This window comes from Anabas testudineus, chromosome 12 (assembly GCF_900324465.2).
Source record: "Anabas testudineus chromosome 12, fAnaTes1.2, whole genome shotgun sequence".
NCBI lineage: Eukaryota > Metazoa > Chordata > Actinopteri > Anabantiformes > Anabantidae > Anabas > Anabas testudineus.
Window position 1 is genome coordinate 12,362,768 of NC_046621.1, and position 18,765 is coordinate 12,381,532.

At 42.0% G+C, this 18,765-nt stretch overlaps 1 protein-coding gene across 5 annotated transcripts in view; it reads right to left on the reverse strand.

The window, feature by feature from the left end:
- LOC113158695 (AT-rich interactive domain-containing protein 1B-like) overlaps window positions 1-18,765 on the reverse strand; it is a 150,483-nt gene that overhangs the window by 25,326 nt on the left and 106,392 nt on the right. For all 5 annotated transcript variants that reach the window (XM_026354785.1, XM_026354783.1, XM_026354784.1 and 2 more), the window contains exons 6-7: window positions 8,655-8,741; window positions 5,561-5,740 (exon numbers count right to left, since the gene is read on the reverse strand). In XM_026354785.1, the coding sequence (XP_026210570.1) occupies window positions 5,561-5,740; window positions 8,655-8,741 (267 nt within the window). The remainder of the gene's footprint in view (window positions 1-5,560; window positions 5,741-8,654; window positions 8,742-18,765) is intronic.

Here is an 18,765-nt window from a genome sequence, read left to right on the forward strand (position 1 = left end):
CTGGGATTACATTAGATGATGATGTTGGATCGCTGTTGAGGTCAAAGCCAAAATATAACTATAGATAATGTATCCAACTACACATAACAAGCATAACACAAAATACACTAAATATGCTAATCTAGATACACTGTAGGAATCCACAGCACTGCTGCTTTGACTATAATTGGAGATATGACTTCATATGGTATTAAAATTACAAATCTGAGCAGAGATCATGAATTACTTGCAGTTCACAGTAAATGTATTTCGAGACCTGCAGGACAAAGACACTGTAAAAGCCAATGTAGATGGTATAGGAATAAAAAGGTCCTCTGCTGCAACCTGTTAAAGAACCTTGGGAAAAAAACTTGGGACCTCAATGTGAGTCACTGGCAACATGGTCACATGATATATTTAGGCTATTATCACCAAGGTGAATACAACTGTTAAAATTAGTTTTTAAAATGTTTTGTTAACTGCTATGTGTCAGATAACTGCCACAGGGAAGTGAATACAAAGATATATGTCTGTTCTTAGCCTTGAGAATTGCTTCATATCAGGGCTTGATGAGTTATAAGTTGGTGGCTACAACCAGACTTTAATATCTCTTTATTGCTTAAACTAAGTGGGGAGAAATGCCATTTCAAAGAGGGAAGTAGAAACAATTGTGTATACTTACAATATACAGTATGCATAGAAATGCATGCAGTCTACTTCACCTACAGTACTTTGCATGCTGTATGGATATAACTCTGGAAACCAATCAAGGAAAGAAAAGTAAAAGAGGACAAGGAGGATATAATTTCTTGTTTGTCCCTTCTTGTGTCCTTGTGGCTCAGTCTTGGTTTCCTGCCTGCTTCTCAGGCACTTGGTGCCTTTGGGGAGTCTTGGTGGTATTTTTAGCGCAAAGGAGGGGAGGAGAAGGAGAGCTCATGGTGCTTCGTTCACAATTACATGGAAATTCCCGGCATGATCACGCATTCGGTGGACGCTATATTCCGAGCTGGGTTTAATCCTTGCAGTCCCGCGGGAGAGCTGGAGTGTGACCAAGCAGATTATCGTCTACTGCTTCCTCAGCAGACAAGACTAATGCTAACAGCCGAAGCGGTCATTCTCCCAGCTATGGAAGAGTAAGGTATGATGGTGCACTAATGCACCATTGAGCTGCCAAGGACAGGAGTGAATGTGAGCAAGCTTTCCATATCCACATGTGGCCGAACATAAATAAAAGAAATGAATAACAGCATTTTACTCTTTTACTTTTTAGGTGAGTGTGGTGGGGGTTGTGGGGAAGGTGGTTTCGGGTGGGGAGGCGGGCAAAAAAGACGCATAGTGTATGGCCAAGAATAAGACATTCTGGTGCGCATTTCGTTCCATCTTAGTCAGGAGTTACATTTTCTAAACCTCATCAAAGGTGCTATAATATGTCATCTCCTCTATATCTGTTTTTAGCATCTTAAAATTAGGCAGGTCAGTTCACAACTGTCAACGTCAATAGAAATCTTTGACATACTGTAGAACATTCTTTACAGGTTTTATATGGGCTTAAGACTGCAGTACACATGTATGATTTGCTAGGATGCACAGTTTTTCTGCAGCGTCTTCTTTTGCCTGAGGCATCCACATCCTTTCCCAGCCACCTCAGCACCTTCCCCGGCAGGGTGTCTGAGCCTAAGCAGGGCTGGGGTGTGCCTTGGGGCTGCCGATCTCCACACATTGTCAATTTTCTCCGAAAAACTCCACTCCCTCCCTCGGGCGCTGGCTTGAGTCATGGCTTTTTTTTGGCCAAATTACACCACGGCTCCGGCAAGGCACCAAGGTTTAAAAGTGCTGTCTGAAGCATAGTCATTACTAGCGGAGTGCTGAACCCCTCGAGGAGGGGAGTGTGATGAAGGGAGCTACGCAATGGGTGGGAGAGAGAGCAGAGCCGAGACAGACTCCAAATCTTTTTCCTGTAATGGCATGATAGCCTCCTCCCTTGACAGTCTGTGTGCACTGTTCTCAACACACTAGCTCTGTAACATCTGCACGTCTTAAAAACAGCTGTTGGAGTCATTTGAGTCCTGAGGAGATCCTGATATCAACACAGTAAGAGATCAGTTTAACTTTGAGAGGCCTTTTAAAGGACAGTCATAAGAATTTAGCAGCTCAAATATTTTTGGAAAATACTTGGAGTCCACTCCCTGTAAGAGCTCTTATTTAGATGGTGGGAAAACAGCAATAGAAAAAAGCTTTGTCAAGGTTTAGCTGTACATAACTTGGTAAGAAAAACTCTGGTTGCAATTTAGAAAACAGGATTATTTAATATAAGATTTTCACTTCACTACAAGTACAAGTACTAATAACTAAGTATTGTTTGCAGAAGCCATTTTCTCCTGCAGTCTAGTGTATCACCATTAGTGTATGTTGGATGGAGTTTATGTAGTCGATTACAAAAGATACATCACAGTTGTTTGCCCCTGATAAAAGAGCAGTGCTGTAGTCTTTTAAGTTACACAACACCAGACAGTTTATTTGTTCTTTGGCGAGCTACAGACTCTTAGTGTTGGCCTGTGTGGTAAGAACTGCTGAATATTGTGTATTACATGCCTTATACACACAGAGACACAACAACATGGCCCAAAAATTTAGTTCTCCCAGGTCAGACAAGCCAAGGAAAACAGAGGAGAGTTCAGCAACTTGGGGAATGTCTCTGTGTTGGCTAATGGCTAACTCATTTGTTACTGTGGGAAGAGAAGCAGATGGAAGTGTCATTAGGAACAATGACCAGCAGCTGTCTGCCCTGTTCACTCAACACAGGCCTCTGACAGTCCCTCCAAGAACTGGAGCTCTGACTAAGTCTTGGAGCGTATGTACATGGTTTCCGATGCTGAAGGTACTGGTGTAATGTGCAGTAGTGTGCTGTGTTTTGAGTAATGTTAAGTCTTTTTTGACATTTTTGAGAAGTGTATGTTGGTGTATTAAAAACCTCTGTATAAGAACGATACAGGTCTGAGTTTTTAATTCCTTTGACAATTTTGAAAAGTAACAGTGGACTTTGTCAAATGTCAGATAATTGGAATTAGAAGGTGATGTGTTGTCTGATTATGTCTGAGATTATGTCTGTATAGGTAAATAGTTGAGTAAAATGGTACATGTACACCCTACATCCATATATTCTTGATTTAGTTATTTGCTGCACTGTTGTGTAAAACTATTCCATAATACTAATGCAGTCTGATTTAAGCGTATTACCTTTGAATGGTAGTACACATAAATACTTTTATACACTGTATATGTATATGATGAGAAGACAGCAGGCCTGAGCTGTTTCTGACGGGAACATCTCTCCTGTCATTCGAGTGAGATTTCACACTGCCTCCAGCACTTTTCCAGGCTAGTCCGCCTTGCTGTCGCTCTCTGCTTACTTTATTTCTCTTCTTCTCTCTGCTTACTGGGCTGTCAGCCCAGCCAAAGTCACATTAAGAGATAAGAGTGGGCGGAGAAGGGAGACCAAATACCAAATGCATTAGGGCTATTAATCAACATTAACAAATGCGAGGGAGAGGCCGCAATTTTGGGAAAACACACGCACGGATGGGCGCATTTATCAAGGTGACACATTAAAACACACATTTACCAAAAAATACCATAATGTTTCGTCTGGTGTGTCGCCAAAGGCAGAAAACGAAGTACAACAGCAGATGTCAACATTTGTTTGATGGCCGGGAGTTGTACGTTGGAGAAAACAAGCGAGCGGAGACTGCTTAATTATAGAGAGTGATCCAAACTTTTTTCCCAATTTCCTGAAATCTGTGACTAGTTTTCTTTCCAAGTAGTTTTTTTCTCAAGTATCAAAAAAGGGAAAAAAAAAACTTGGACTGAAGTTGATGTGACTGATTTATCAAATAGCTCATTAAATAGGTCTAAATACTGTACATAGGAAACTGAATCAAAGGCTGTTGCTCAGGGGGCATTATCACAATCATTTTCCAGGAACAGAGAGATGTGGATAAGTTATTTCCACAATGATCACACCGAGGACTTGAACCAAATGGTTTTCAAACTAGCTTAGTGACGGACTGAATTAGCAGTGAGGTTAGCTGGGTTTAAAATGTACTTACTGGATATGATTAGTTAGCTTGCTGCTGATATACTTGGAGTACTTTTACAGCTAATCTGTGAATTTACTCATATCTGAAGCTTTACTTTGGCCTTTTATACATCTTTGCATATACTGTATATACACATAAACACTTAAATACATTTATTTGAAGGATGTCTAGCAATAGTCCTAATACTGTTTATGCTACATTGTGAAAAACATATTTTTAAAGCTATAGACTTCTACACACTGGCTGCCTCTCTGTGTGGCTAATATTAGAGCACTGAAACGTAGTACAGAGTACAGGATTGGAGCATTAATGGAGTCATGTCGGTCTTCAGCTACCTCATAATCTTATCATGAGAAGGGCCAAAAGGTCTGTGCAGGTTCAAGTGTCTCTTGAATATTGTGAGAGTAACACTGTCAAAAACCCCAGTGGGTCCTGCAATAGGACCCAACACACACATAGAAGACTGTGTCTGCGTGTGTTGTGGAAGAGGATAGGGTTGGAGACAGAAACTGAAAGACAGGATGGGTATGTCTTTCAAAATCAGTAATACTCATTAGCAAATGCTCTTTGAAACCAGTGACACTGATGTCAAGGCCCAGTTCGACTGTGAGACAGAGGCCAACAGCCATCAAAAAAGACAAATGTGGCTTTCCCATCACAGGCTAAAGGCCTCTGAATGAATGTCACACAAAGTACTCATCCCTCCAATAAGACTAGTCTGAAAGCAGAAGCTGCTGAACAAATCTGATGTCAGGTAGAAGTTAACACAGGAAGTCAACACAGGGAGGTTTTTCTGATTAATAATTCATCTGAAAGCTTGCAAAGGAGTGATAGCTTGCGGGAAATCTAATTCTCTCACTTTCGTATACTGTGGCCTGAAAGTTACATCCATTGTTGCTGACTGAGATTGACAGGAGCTGTTTTAGGAGCTTCAAGGACTTTCTTGTAAGGACCCCGAGATAATGGTAATTCCTGTTTGGAAGAATACAATAAAAATTGGGCTTGACTGACATTTTGGTCAAATTACAAAGGCAAAGCACAGGATCAGCCTTTAAGTTTTCAGTAGATTACTGGCTTGGCTGCTCTGAGCTAACACTTCAGTAAACACAATGAGAAATAGCATCTCATGGGTTCAAAATGAAAGAAACGCACATATTTTGTTAGCTGTGTTGTAGCTTTGTGCAGTTTTATCCAACCCTCCTGTGTTGGACTATAAACTGTTCAACAAAAGGGGAAATGCTTTGAAGATGTTTGAGACAGAAGATTATGGTTAAAATGTAAAATCAATCGCAAACTTATTGTATATGTGTGTAGTTAGCAAGCTTGTTATCTCAGATAGCTACTATAACACAATACCAGAGAGGAGTAAAAACTCAGGGAGCCATAGTTTCCAACTAGTGCTTGTATAGTCCTGATTCTAGCAAGTTTTAATGTGCTTATAGTAATGTTTGTTATGACGCCCTTTTAGGCACACAATCTCCAACCTTGGTGTCCATATTGTGATCCCTGAGGTCCATAAGGGCCTGTAGGGCTGCTCTGGGAGTAGGGACTCATCCCAGGATACAGTGGTCCCCCTGGAGAAGGGTGCGGGGATATAGGAGGCCCGGACTGTGGAGAGGCAAACTGTGAGCCAGCCTGGTTCCTTTGCATGTTGGCCATAAACCCTGAAACACACAAGATGACAAAAAAGCAATGCCACTTATTAACACTTATTAATGCTCATAAATTGTCTATAACCTTTAGTAGTGCGTGTACTTACTCAGTGAAATCAAACATTGACTGAACAATAAAGCAAGAGTGAGTGCGATCATGTTCAAGCTCAACAAACTGGGATATCTATTCAAGAGACCCTTCCTTTTAATGAAAGCCATTATCTTTTAGATTGGCAGTGGCTCTTGTTACTCGTAGATACAGATTGGTGAGTAACACAGCATGGACAGGGTATTAGACAACGTACACAAAAAGGACAGGCTGACATGTAAAAGGAACCCAAAGTACAAACAAACACACACCGATCCAACATGTAGTGAACCTTATCACTGGCAAAAGCACAAGTCAAGTGTATACCTGGCCTGAAAGATATATGTAGCTGCAAAAACTGAGGCTATGTGTATATGTGAAATCATGTGCTTCACTCTCCACAGAATAAGCCGATGATTTGACCACGGCTACTGTGTTATTCTAAGCCGTTCTGTCAATAGACGTGTCAAAGCCTCTCAGGCCCAAATTCGCCTCCACCATTCAAATTGACATTTGGAGCAATCCTCGCCTGGGCTTCACTCTTTCAAGCCGCCCTGTTCGCTTTTAAAACCCACAGAAAGGTCTCCCAATCCACCACGAATGGAGAAAGGTCGCTGGATGGCCATTGAAGGAAAAAGAAAGGGTGTGTGGGTGTGGAAATGTGTGTGTGTGTGTGTGTGTGTGTGTGTGTGTGTGTGTGTGTGTGTGTGTGTGTGTGTGTTGGGGGGAATTCAGTATTGCAGATTAGGTGTAAATGGATTGGGTCTGCTGGACTGTAAACTTTGATAGCTATCTGCCTTGTTGTATGAGTGTGCACATACCGACTCTTTAGTGAGTTTGGGGTTTAGGGAAACAACTGTGCTGGAAAGTGCAAGTTGACACTTGTGTAATTCCTTGTTTCTGCTACGAGAGCAAGAGAAAAAGTGAAGACAGGAGAGGTAGGAGATAAAAGTTTAAAAATGCTATGTGTGTATCCACTCAGATGTTTGTGTGCATGTCTGTGTGTGTATATATTTGTGTTTCTCTCTGTGTGGGGGGAGATAACAGAGAAAAAAGTAATAAACGCTCGATGTGAGCGCGCGTTTGTGTGTATGGGAAAGAGACGGAGGCCAAGACAGAAAGAGAAGCAGAAAAAGAGAAAGTGTGTGTGGGAGGGAAAGAGCGATTGGGGCCTGAAAGTGCTTAGGCTGCGAGTGCTGGGTTTAAGGAGCGAGGACATTATTGTAATGTTTTGCTTCCATTAGGGTAAGGGGATTCTGGAAGAGGAGAAGAAAAAAAAATACAGTGTGTAATACCGCACTTTAAATTGCCTGGAAAATGGATGGGGAGAGGAACATTGTGCAGACAGTGCTAAAAGCAAATAACACATTCAAGGATTTCTCTCTCTCTGCTTCATTCCCTTTCCCTCTTCACACACACATAAACCTTTCTCTCTTTCTGGCAAAGCCAATGAAGCTCTCAGCCGGACAACAACAACAGGCAGCCGGCGGAGCACGCGAGAGAAAGTGGTGGACAAAAGGGACATTCAGTGAATTTATGGAAATGAAGAGTGGAGAGAGGCTCTTAGGGAGGCAGGCACTTGAGCAAAGTGGGGTATGTGTGCTGGAGGGGGGGGGTTAATCCTAGCTAAAAAATCAGCGAAAACAACAGCCAGCCCTGTTAACCAGCACTGTGTTTTCCTGGACTGGGCTGGGGAGGGCTCGAGGTTTACAGGCATTAGAAAGCGGCATTAAATCTCCAGCTTGATTTCATCATGTTGGGAAATAACCTTTTACAGTGCCTCGCTCTCTCTCTCTCTGTCTTCATCTATCCATTCCCTCTGTCTCTCTCTGACTTAACTGCTCTTTGGTGGGTGATATAGAGGGAGCATCACAGTCATTCCATTAAGGTTCTATCACAGTCTTTCAGTTTTTTTTTTGTTTTTTTTTGCAATGTTGTGTGGATGCTGATTTCTTTAAATAGGTAATTCTGCTGTTTTTAGTGAAGGTCGAGAAGTGGCCATAATTGCTGGAAACAATTTCACGTTTGGCTGGCACACATTTGGCTTGTGGGTTAACATTCATGTTGCAAGTGTTCGGCAACAAGTAGTGGCCAAAACTAAAATGGCTCTATCAAAAGAATACATACTCTAAATTGAACAACGTCCAGGATACGTTGAGTGAATGTTTACTGTTACATTTTTACCACACGATACTAGCCCATGACCTAAATGTGCTATTGTGTCTGTCTGTATGTGAACACCTGCTCAGCATATACCACCCCATCTGCCATTTGATTTAGTGTGTGTTCATAAAAGTTTTAAACATACTGGTGTTGTCAAGAATGCAAGGCAAAATGAAAGCAGTGAAGTTGGTGGTAAATCTGAATGAACTCAATCAGGAACAACAGAAAATGTTGCTTTAAGCCATTCTAGTTCAATTCTTTGTTTACATCTGTGTGCTAACATCTTGTCCTCAAAGTCTTTGCATCCCCTCAGAAAATCCCTCATTACAACCATAACTAATGCTATGCTCTGAGCTTTGCTAACATACCATGTCTGGTTTCTTTTTATTATGGTCTCTAATCTTCATGCACTGCTCACGAGTATGGAATGTAAAGAAACTCACTGTTTCCATTTCAGACAAGCACTTTTCAGTACAAAGCATCTGTTTATCACAGTGTAATGAACAATGGGGATTTCTAATGGAAACTATTTGTTGCATACCTACAGAGCGTACATGTCTAAGGAAATGTCATTTTCATTCAATTTAATTCAAATAAAAAGAATGACATCATCGCACGCATGCACGCAGTTTTCCACTCTACAAAGCATAAACTTCTACTTCTGTGCACACACACCTCTCTCCTGAGCCATAGGTGAGCGGGTGATTGGCGGGTGGGCTCCATCTGGTCCGTTCCCAGAGCTCTGTGGTGCAATGGCTGACCCTGCAAAGCAACACGAAGTCAAGACATGAAGATTTAGACATCCACATGAAACCAACAGGGTTACAGTGGTACAATACTGTCCTTTGTCACAAAAGCTGTCACACTGAAAGAAAATTGTTTTGCATGAATTAAATTCCCTTCTTTGCGTGAAAGCGAGGTCAGTGGAAAATGGATTTATATTTTCTACCTATCTGCTTTCTTCAGAAATGGAAGGAAACAGTAGGAACCTTTGTAACAATAAAACTCTGAAGGACCATTTTTGTCTTTCTCTATGCATTTCTTTTAGTGTCACAAAAGTTACGGGGTTCAGAAAGTGTTTCATTTTGACTGAGGCTGCCCTGGCTTTGTTTCTTGAGCTTCAAACGACTAAGGTGAAAGCGTCTTATGCCAAATGTTGCATTTACAGACACACCAAGTCAGTACAATCACTATACATGAAGTTCTTTGTGATTCACTATTAGCTAAATGACAAATGCACTTCCAGAGGACATAACAAGTCATTGGACCCTGTGCCACTTCCTTGTGTAAGCAATAAAACCAGAGCGATCCCCTATAGAAAACCAGACCCATTTGAGGATCATTGATTAGGTGGTTGTGCGGGTCTTTGGGCTGCGCCTGTTCCATTGAAATCCAATACCAAGTTGAGGGACTGATTAGGACAACGGCAGACAGAGACTATGGTGGATTGATTTGGCCCAGAGGAAGGAGAGAGATGGCAAATTAACCTTTTATCTTTGGATTCAGACCTGAGGCAGTGAGGAGAGTAACAGACGCGGGGGGGACTGGTTTGTTTTTTTAATAAGCATCATGTTTATGTGGATCAGGTGGATAATTTAATGCTCCAACATAATGCAAGTGACATTCAGTGCTAGCAAAGATGGGAAATATATAAGTGATGACTGTCTGTACTTGTTTTAAACAAACACACTATATGATTTGTCTTTACAGGAGAAGAATAAATAAATACCTGATCCATTGATACATTATTTGTACTGTTTTAAAAATGATAATATTCACAATGAATATACCATAAGTCCGATACTATGGTGGAAGCACTTCCATTTATTCAATCAGCAGTAGAAAGCGTGCTGCTTAGAGAAGTATGTAGAGAAGTGCGTGTGTATTTTTGTGTGTGTGATGTGACTGTCCACACGCAGTAGCAGTAATACATGACTGGAGGTGGCACACTCTCCACATAAACAAACCCAATTAAGTCAACATAATTGCCTTGCATAAAACTGCATAAACAACATTTCCATCCATTTGGCTGCCTACACACACACACACACACAAGTAATTTCACAAACAAGTGTAAATAAACACACACAAGAAAACATGTAGAAGCACAGAGGTGCACAGGATATATGCTGAAACACACACACATGCAAATATATCTAGTGGCGCGGCTTTAAAAAGGGACTATTCGATTAGTTAGTCTGTCATGGTATGGTAGAAGGGAGTGGGAACGCCAGTGTGCGAACACTGAAGCAACCCTGACATAACCCCCACATCACTGGTTATGTACTTCTCTGTGTATATTGACCAATGCTGGACAAAGTCTCATCCCTTATTTTAGTTTAAGCAGCAAACAAAATGTAAAAACATTCCATTACGAATCAAAATACTACTTAAGTAAAGGCAGCAGCAGGGAAATGTGTGTGCTACTGTGCCTTTATTCGCAGAAAGATGCTTCCTGCAATGTGCCTCGGTATTCTTGTATGTGTGCCCCTTTCTGCTCCAGTGTGTGTATTAACACTCCATTGTACCGCCTATGCAGTTTGCGTTTATGTGTCTGACTGGAGGGGCTGGAAGAGGGGGTCACGGCCACATGTTGCCAGAGGGACAGATTTAGCTGCAGCGTGGATTTAGATGGGTGGATGGGTAGTGAGGATGAAGTATGCTAGCAGTAGTTTACTGAAGCTTTAAACTATGAGAGTCGACCCTGCGATAAAGGCTAGCCTTTGTGTTTGTGTGTGTGCAGGGATGCATGCCAGGCACCAGCTATGCTGTCAGACTCGGTTTGCTTGGATGGCAGTGTGGTGGCAGCAGCTTGAACTGTATGTGTGTGAATGTGTGTCACTATGGGGATATAAATAACGAACGTTGGTCTCGTTGCTTCATCACTCTTTCCTCATACCCGTGTAAATTGTCACCGTGGATGGCATTAATGCAAAAAACATCTGATCGCGTGAAAGAGATGAAAGAGAAGAAAAAGAAGAAAAAAGAGGAAAGAATCTTGTTGAGAAAGAGAAAACCAGATGAGACAGAAGTAGCATAGTTGAGTATAATGAGGCCTCACTTTACTTTCTCTTTTTTTCCAACGAACGTGAAGGTTTGAGGGCTTTATAATTATTTTACAACAAATTACTGTCCAAACAATGCCTCTTCTCAAGTTTTCTCCTCTTCCTTTCCACCCCTCCTTTCCTTTTTCCTCTCCTCTCCTCACTATCATTTTTAACAAGGTGCCATTAAATAATTACGTCCAAATAAAACAAACAGGCTCCACAGTGAGTCCTGGCACGTTTAATCCGTACAATTAATAATTCATATGCTGAAGCTTTGACGTGCACTTCTTCTCTGCCTGCTGCTCAGAGAGAGAGGAGAGAGAGGAGGAGGCTAAATGTCAGCAGGAGCTGACTGTATATGTTTCCCTGTCTGTAGGAAAACAAAATTCCTTGCAAGCTATGAATGAAAATGTAAAACAAATAAATTGTATGGGATTACTTTCACTATCCAGGGCATCTATCCTTTACTCGTGAGCATGTATGTGATTTAGTATTTAATCTGCTGATCCATTTGTTAGCTTGTCTAACTGTAACTACACTATACAATATAAGATATGTAACTATGTAACTTTTTGTGTCATGTATTCTTCATTTGAGAGCCAACATACACCAACATTAAACATTTGTCATTCTTTTATCTATTTAGTTGATGCTTTCACCTGTGAGTGCTTAATTGTGTCCTTGTCTCAGTATCTAGATTCCAGCCACATCAGTCACATGCACATATTTACTTTAAAACAATAAGAACCATTGTTTCACAGCATCTAAGAAGCAAATTTCTTTTATTTTTCAATTCAGTATAACTAAATTATACTTCTGAACTAGCTGTTTTTAGTTTTTGTGTCAATATAATCTGTAATTTTTGCTCTTCAGATATGATTCATTCATGAGATATCTGAGTGCATCCATGGAAATGTTTGTCCTTAACACTGACCTATGAGAGAGCATTAAGATGAACACATTTGAACATGCAGATAGAGGTTTAGAAGGAGAAAGACCTGCTACAGTGTGTGAAGACCAAGAGTGAACAGGAAGATATCTTGAATGGGGATGCTCTTTGGAATGCAGCGGAAGAGTCAAATAACTGCAATTTCCTCTTTGTAAGAAGGCACTTAGCAAGCACATCCATTTTCTACTCTTTCCTCATGATACGAGGCAGCAGGGCCAAAAGTAATGGGAGTTCACTGCGTTTTTGGAGATAATGCTCCTCACTAAAAACCCAATACACATTTTAAATTTCTCTTCCGCAAGGATTGTTGAGGCAACCCCGAGTCCCCTTTGAAGAGACGGAGTGTGGTCTTTGAAGCGTTTTTTCATCAGGGTTTCAAAAGCAAATGCTGGGGAAGTTCAAAGCGGAGGCAGAGTACTTGTGGCCATATTTCTGTTTTGTTTCAGAGCCCTGTAATATTAAGCTTACTGTGTATTTGTGTGTGTGTGTGTGTGTGAAAACCAGAAAGTCAACCAGAGAATCAATTTAAAGACTTTTATCAATTGGAGGAAGGATGTGGGTATGCATTAGCACACATGGGCTTAAATGTTTGCAGGAGTACTTGAACATGCAGCAATGCCTCTGCTTGTCTACGTGCACACACCCTGGTTGTTTCTCACAAATACAGAACCCCTTGAGCAGTGGAGGCCATTTTTTGCTAAGGTGAGGTCACAGCCGTGAGTACTAATAGACCGGTGTAGCACACAGAGAAAGGGCTGCTTCAGCACCATGTCTTAATACAACCCTTAGGCTGTAAATGCACACATCTGCACCACCCAACCACACACACCAAGGTAATATCCCCTCCTTGTCGTGTCTTTGGGGGAAAGAGGCAGATAAACAGCGGGCTCCAATAATGGTGGTTTAGATCTCAATGGGTGCGAGTCAATGCCTCTCCAAGCCGGGGGCTAATGCCAGTTAACTCTCCCTGTAGGGGACGAGCGCAGGCCTGCAGTGGCTCGCAAAACAAGCGCGCTCCCAAGATCCTCATTACTTCCAACGCTGAGTAGAAACTGTAAGTAAAGCAAAACTGCAGCTTAAGCTAAAAAACAGGATGCGGGGGAGAGAGAGCAATGGAGTGAGAGAAAGCAAGAAAATAGGTTTGGGGAGGGAAAAATAATTGCGCACTGTGCTCTGGTTAGAGTTTTCCAGACGGACGGAGTTAGAATGGGATTTCTCTAAACGGCTAACACAGCAAGCAGCGCTTCCACCCCCACCCCCCACCCCCTATTTTGGCCGACGGTGTGCTTTGTGAATATAATGCCTGCAGGGAGGGCATTTTGCTGTTTGATTTCCAACACGAGCAGCCATCAGGGGGGTGAAAGATAGATACATCTAGGAGTGAGAAGAGAATGGGGTGGATGGTAGTGGTGGTGGGGGGTTGAATTGTGGATGGTGATGAAGAGGGTAAAAAAAAAAGAAGGAGAGGACCGAAGTGCAGAAAGAGAGCTGGAGGAGAGATGTAGAGAAATAAGAGGGAGGAACAGAGGCAGAAATGTGGATGGAAAATTCAGCCTTGTTCCTCGATGGGAGGCCTGTACCACAGCAACGCTCTGAGCGAAAGAAAGCAGCAGAGACAAACAGATATGGGGAGGAAAGGGTGGGGATATGGGAACGTGAGACACAAGCGGGAGCATAAGAGAAAGCGAGCATGATAAAAATAATGAGAGAAAGAGAGAGGGACAGGGACAGCCAGAGGCAGTGTTCCCACCACGCAGCCTCTCAGGGAGTGGTGTGACTAGAAAACTCACCCAGCTCCACAAAACACACTTGGATAAAAACTCTCCACCCCCACCCCCACTCTCTTCCACTGCTTCTTGTAATAACTTTCACCGATAACAGAGGGAAAATATAAGTTTTGGTTGAGCATCCCTGCGGCATTGTTTCTGGTCCAATATTTTGCAGCTTGTAAATTTGTTTTACCCTCTTGTTGGGGAAGTCGTTTACATGACATTGTTTTTCACATGCAAACCTAATCTGAGGCCATCACTCTGGTTCCTTCCAGGCATCTATGCTTGACCTTTGACCCCAGCATGTAAAAAGAGAAACTGTCTTTTTTTGCTGCGGTTCTCATTACCATAATTAAAGATAGAAATGTGTGAGTTTTTCTTTTTTTTTTTAAATGAACAAGCGCATGCCAACCACAGGCTAAATTGGGGAATGATGTAAAGGACGAGAGTGGATGTAAAGAGGGTTGGAGGAGATTCACAGGGAAGGACCCCTGAGCTAAAAAAAACGAACGGGCCTGGCCTTCTCTTCTTCCTTGCCTACCGCCCTCTATCTATCCCTCCGTCCCCTCTCCCTCCTCCACTAGCCCTGACCTCTCTGTCCTTTTCTAGGCCCTGGAAGCACTTGAAGCGAAGCACAGATAAACAGCTTAAACTCTCCTGAGCGCTCGCCCGCAAGCTCCAATCATCTCTTAAGAAGAAAATAAAAACTTATAGGGGTGAGGAGAGAGAGGACAGGAAGGAAGAGAGAGGAAGGGAAGGAGGGCACTGTTAACTGGACCTCGGAGGACCTTGGCGGAGAGAGGAGAAGAGAGAGAAAAATAGAAGAGGGTGAGATGAGTATTTGTGATTTTCTGTAGCACAGAGAGAGCAAGCTGGCCATGGAGGAGTGTGGATGTGCTCTGTGTCAATTAGTAGCTGCACAATGTAGAAAAGTATTGCAGTTTGGCCTTCAAAGGGGGGCAGGCACGCAAACACAAATGCACACAGAGGCAGATAAAAATACCATCAAACACAAACCAGACCTGAAAATGGGCAGAATACAGGCAGTTGCAATGTAGTTAACGTTCTATCTGATAGGGCTGTAAATTTAAGACAAACACAAAGACTGCTATGGCGACAGGGACATAAGGTTAATGCTTGTGGTCAGCTTGTAATTTTCTACACAAAAGACAGGTTGATTGGAAAAGAGAAGATGAACTGTCCTTTAGTGAACAGCATCAAAACATTCTCCACTAACTTTGGATGAAAAACTAAACTCACTCAGTTTCTCTATACAATAAACACAAATATGGTACGGTGTATGTACAGACACACAAGTAAATACACATGCTTTTAAATTGTGCACACAGGGCAGGGCCAGTGAAGGGCTAAGTCCTCCATAGCTATATATATATAGTTATATATTAAGATCTAAAACGCAGTAACTGGTGATTTTGGAGCAACACCCTGCTTCTTTGAGAACTTACACTATGTTTTGATCAGAAAAAAGTCAGAAAAGCATTTTATTCCTAGTATATTTAGTTTACACCAAATAGCAGGCATCTCTGAGCCTTGGCGGCTCCATCCTATAAGCAACAGCTGAGTTTGTGAGTTATGTTTGATTTAATATGTATCAGGTTCATCCCAGTAATGGATATGTGTTTGACTCATTTTTGTGAAGAAGTGACAGCCGTTCTAGGGCTGACAGGAAGTGACGCCATACTGACAGGTTGTCAAACTGGCAACAACTTGTCAAACCTGCACATTTATACACACTCAAACCAAACAGCAAACAGTGTTATCTATATCTGGAAACATCGCGTAAAGTCGAGCTCGCACATGCAAATCACCATACTTGATGGGCTCTGGGGTTGCTGCAATTGGGATGACACTAAGTGAGCATCTCTGAAGGCTGAACTTTTTCAGGACCCAGTGTTGTGCACTTTGACTGGATGACTTTGCCTTTCTCTCCCACAGCTCAGAGGCATTGATGGAAGCTTGAATGCCGGCGCTCCCATTATGCCTCACATCCATCCGGATGAGAGACGAATGTCTGCTTGCCTCGTCCCCAATGTCTCGTGGAAGGGGAAAAAAAACATTCTGAGGATGCTCTGAATTGCTTCAGAAACACTTGGGGGAAGGAGGGGTGTGTATATGGGAGTTTGTTTGTGTATGTGTGTGTGTGTGTATGAGGTGGAGGAAGAGGAGGGGGAGGTTGGCGGTTGAGCAATGTGATTTCTGCTCGACTGTCACAAATCTAGCGCAACAGGAAAATCAATTTGGCCCTGTGTGTGCCTTTTTGGCTCCGGGAGAGAATCCAAATAGCAAGGCGAGGCCCGGATAATGTTACAGTGTATTGGATTTGCTTCATGGAGAGATGGAGAGAGAGAGAGAGAACGAGAGGAGAAAAAAAGAGGAGAAGTGAGGAGACGAGGGAATCACAGGCATGCCATGGAGCTCCGACAAGATAGATTTGTGTATGGGTGTATGATAGGCTGGCAATCTGTCAGTCTCGCTCTCTCACTCTCTCACACAGACAAACACACAGGCTCAGACAGCACTGCCACTCATCTATGCAAGCATATATAGATGATTTACATGTGTGACCATATATGTGTTATTTGAAAACATGAAACAAATCTCAGAGGTATGTATACTGATGTGCTGCTAGGTGTGCATTGCCAGCCTTCTGTGTTATTTTTCAGGAAGTGTTGGACAGACAGGTGAAAAGATTACGTGATGAAATCGCTCTCCTCTGACTGTTGTCAAGAGTAACGTGAACGCTCACCCATGTGACGTGTTGCATCTCTCCACCGAGTGAGGCTGACCAAGACATATGCATATACAAAACTACTGCTGCTACAAAGTTTGGTGTAACATTCCCTTAATTCATACATTATTCATTTTAATTATTTGTTTTGATTAGTCTATATTCAAAGAAAAAAACGAATATGGTCATATTTTATGACTTTGGGAGCTAAAAAGTGTCTCTGTAGCTTTTGTTGTATTTGTATTGATAATTGTCTAAACAGAGAACACAAAATCACATGACATTTACAGCACAGCTACGGTTTAATAGGAAAAAATACCTATGCAATCAATGTAACCAAGTGGTTATAAGAAGATCCTAATTTCTCCACTGACAGTAGCCCTAATGGAGCACAATGCATCGCAGCCAAACGATATGTAGTGTTTTGACTTTTTCTTGACTGGAGTTCAAACTAGTGCAGATAAAAAGAGTGTAAGTGTTTCACACTAATTAATTAGCTTATTAATGTTTCTCTTATTTTGTTTATTTCAGAGAATGTTGCTTTTCAAGCACGCATGTTTTTTTTTTAGGACTGCAGGAGTAACAGAAGTGGAAGTGCTGAAGATTTCAAATCCAAGAAAACAGCACACATACTGTACACACACATAAGTACACAGTGCTACTTTCCAACTCCTCTGCCCCCCCTCACTGACTTGTACGGAACTAAAATGACAGCATTAACCAAAGTGTCCTAACTTGTGATGAAGTGTTAGAAAGCGGAGCGTTAGTAATCAAATGTGTGCTAACCACATTAGTTCTCCTGTGTCTCTCTTAGGCTGGCTGCTCCTTGATCTAATTCAAACTGATTGTAGTACAGCCGCTAAAACATGCCAGATGTTAGTCACTGCTCCACGCTTTATCACTTGGCGTGGGGAATATTTTTAAATATTTTCTTATTAATCACGTCCCAGCGATCGGTTTCGCTTCCCGTCTTTGCCACCTCATTCCGGATCCTCGTCATAATTCTTGGCACGAGCGCCTGGAAAACCACTGTCCCAGTTTTTCATTAGTGTCAATCACGTTAGTAAGCGGCTGCGAGGAGACGAGAAGGAGGAGGAGGTGGAGCTGGCATCCGGATCTCGCTGAAGACATTTTGCCCCGCCTCATCAGAGTGAGTGACGGGCCTGAGACATGCTGATGTGCCGGTCAGCCACTCAGTCGAGCAGAGAGATGGTAGGATGATGGGGAGGCCAGGTGCGAGTGACATTCACACAAACACACACACATTCACACAACTGTCTCAGGCAAATCAAATCCACACTCGTTTATAATGCTCAGTGTTTATCTAAATTGTTATGCTCTCCGCTATGGCCTCAGGAGACAGACAGACACACCGTGCATTGTCTGATAATCCTGTTGGTGTCTTGTTTGGCCTGCCATATCTTAGATAAGGCTACAAATCAGATGGGAAGTCCTCTACTACCAGTCAGTCTCAATTCATTAACAGTCAGGCTGGAGAAGGAATACATGTCTGGATGAATGTTGGAAATACTTTTGTAATCAACAGGTAGCAGAGAGATTAACTTTTATAAAACTCCACTGCGATGTAGTGTAGGGACATGTTTCTACAACACAATGATCAAAGACTTAACAAATCCCTTTTATGCAGTGACAAAATCTGTGTGAAGAAACTATTAAGTTAAGTAGTCTGCAGTAAGCTGTAATATTCTTCAGGGGTCAGAGTTATAGTAACATTTCAAACAAAGGGACCCAAGATTTCAAAGTCTAGACAAACTGGACTGAAATCATTTTCTGCTACACTGTGAGCTGATCTTCATCTTCTGTCCAGACTGGAAGAATAAAAGAATGAAAATTGATCTGGATGAATCATACAGTGAGCTGTAGATGTGAAAAGCAACAAACATTTGAGTAGTTGCCACAGGTGACCTGGACTGCTGTTATTTGTGGACATATGTACACCTATTCTGAATTAGTGTTGATTTTCTATATGAACTTATTAATGCAAAAAATTTAAAAATGAATGAAATCAGACTTTAGAGAGGAAAATAAATGGAAAAACCAAGTCGAAAAGTAGGTGTGATAACAGATGTGCTTGAGCCACCAATTATTTTTTAAAGATGTCCCTAATATCATTTTTAAACTGCAAATAAACATTTAATGACTGGTGAGAAACTGGTCCCTGCCACATCCCAAAGAGTCACAGCAGCTATTTTTCATCAGCTGTCAGAGTCAATACACCTGATGTGACATCACTGACTGGGTTATGTTTGTG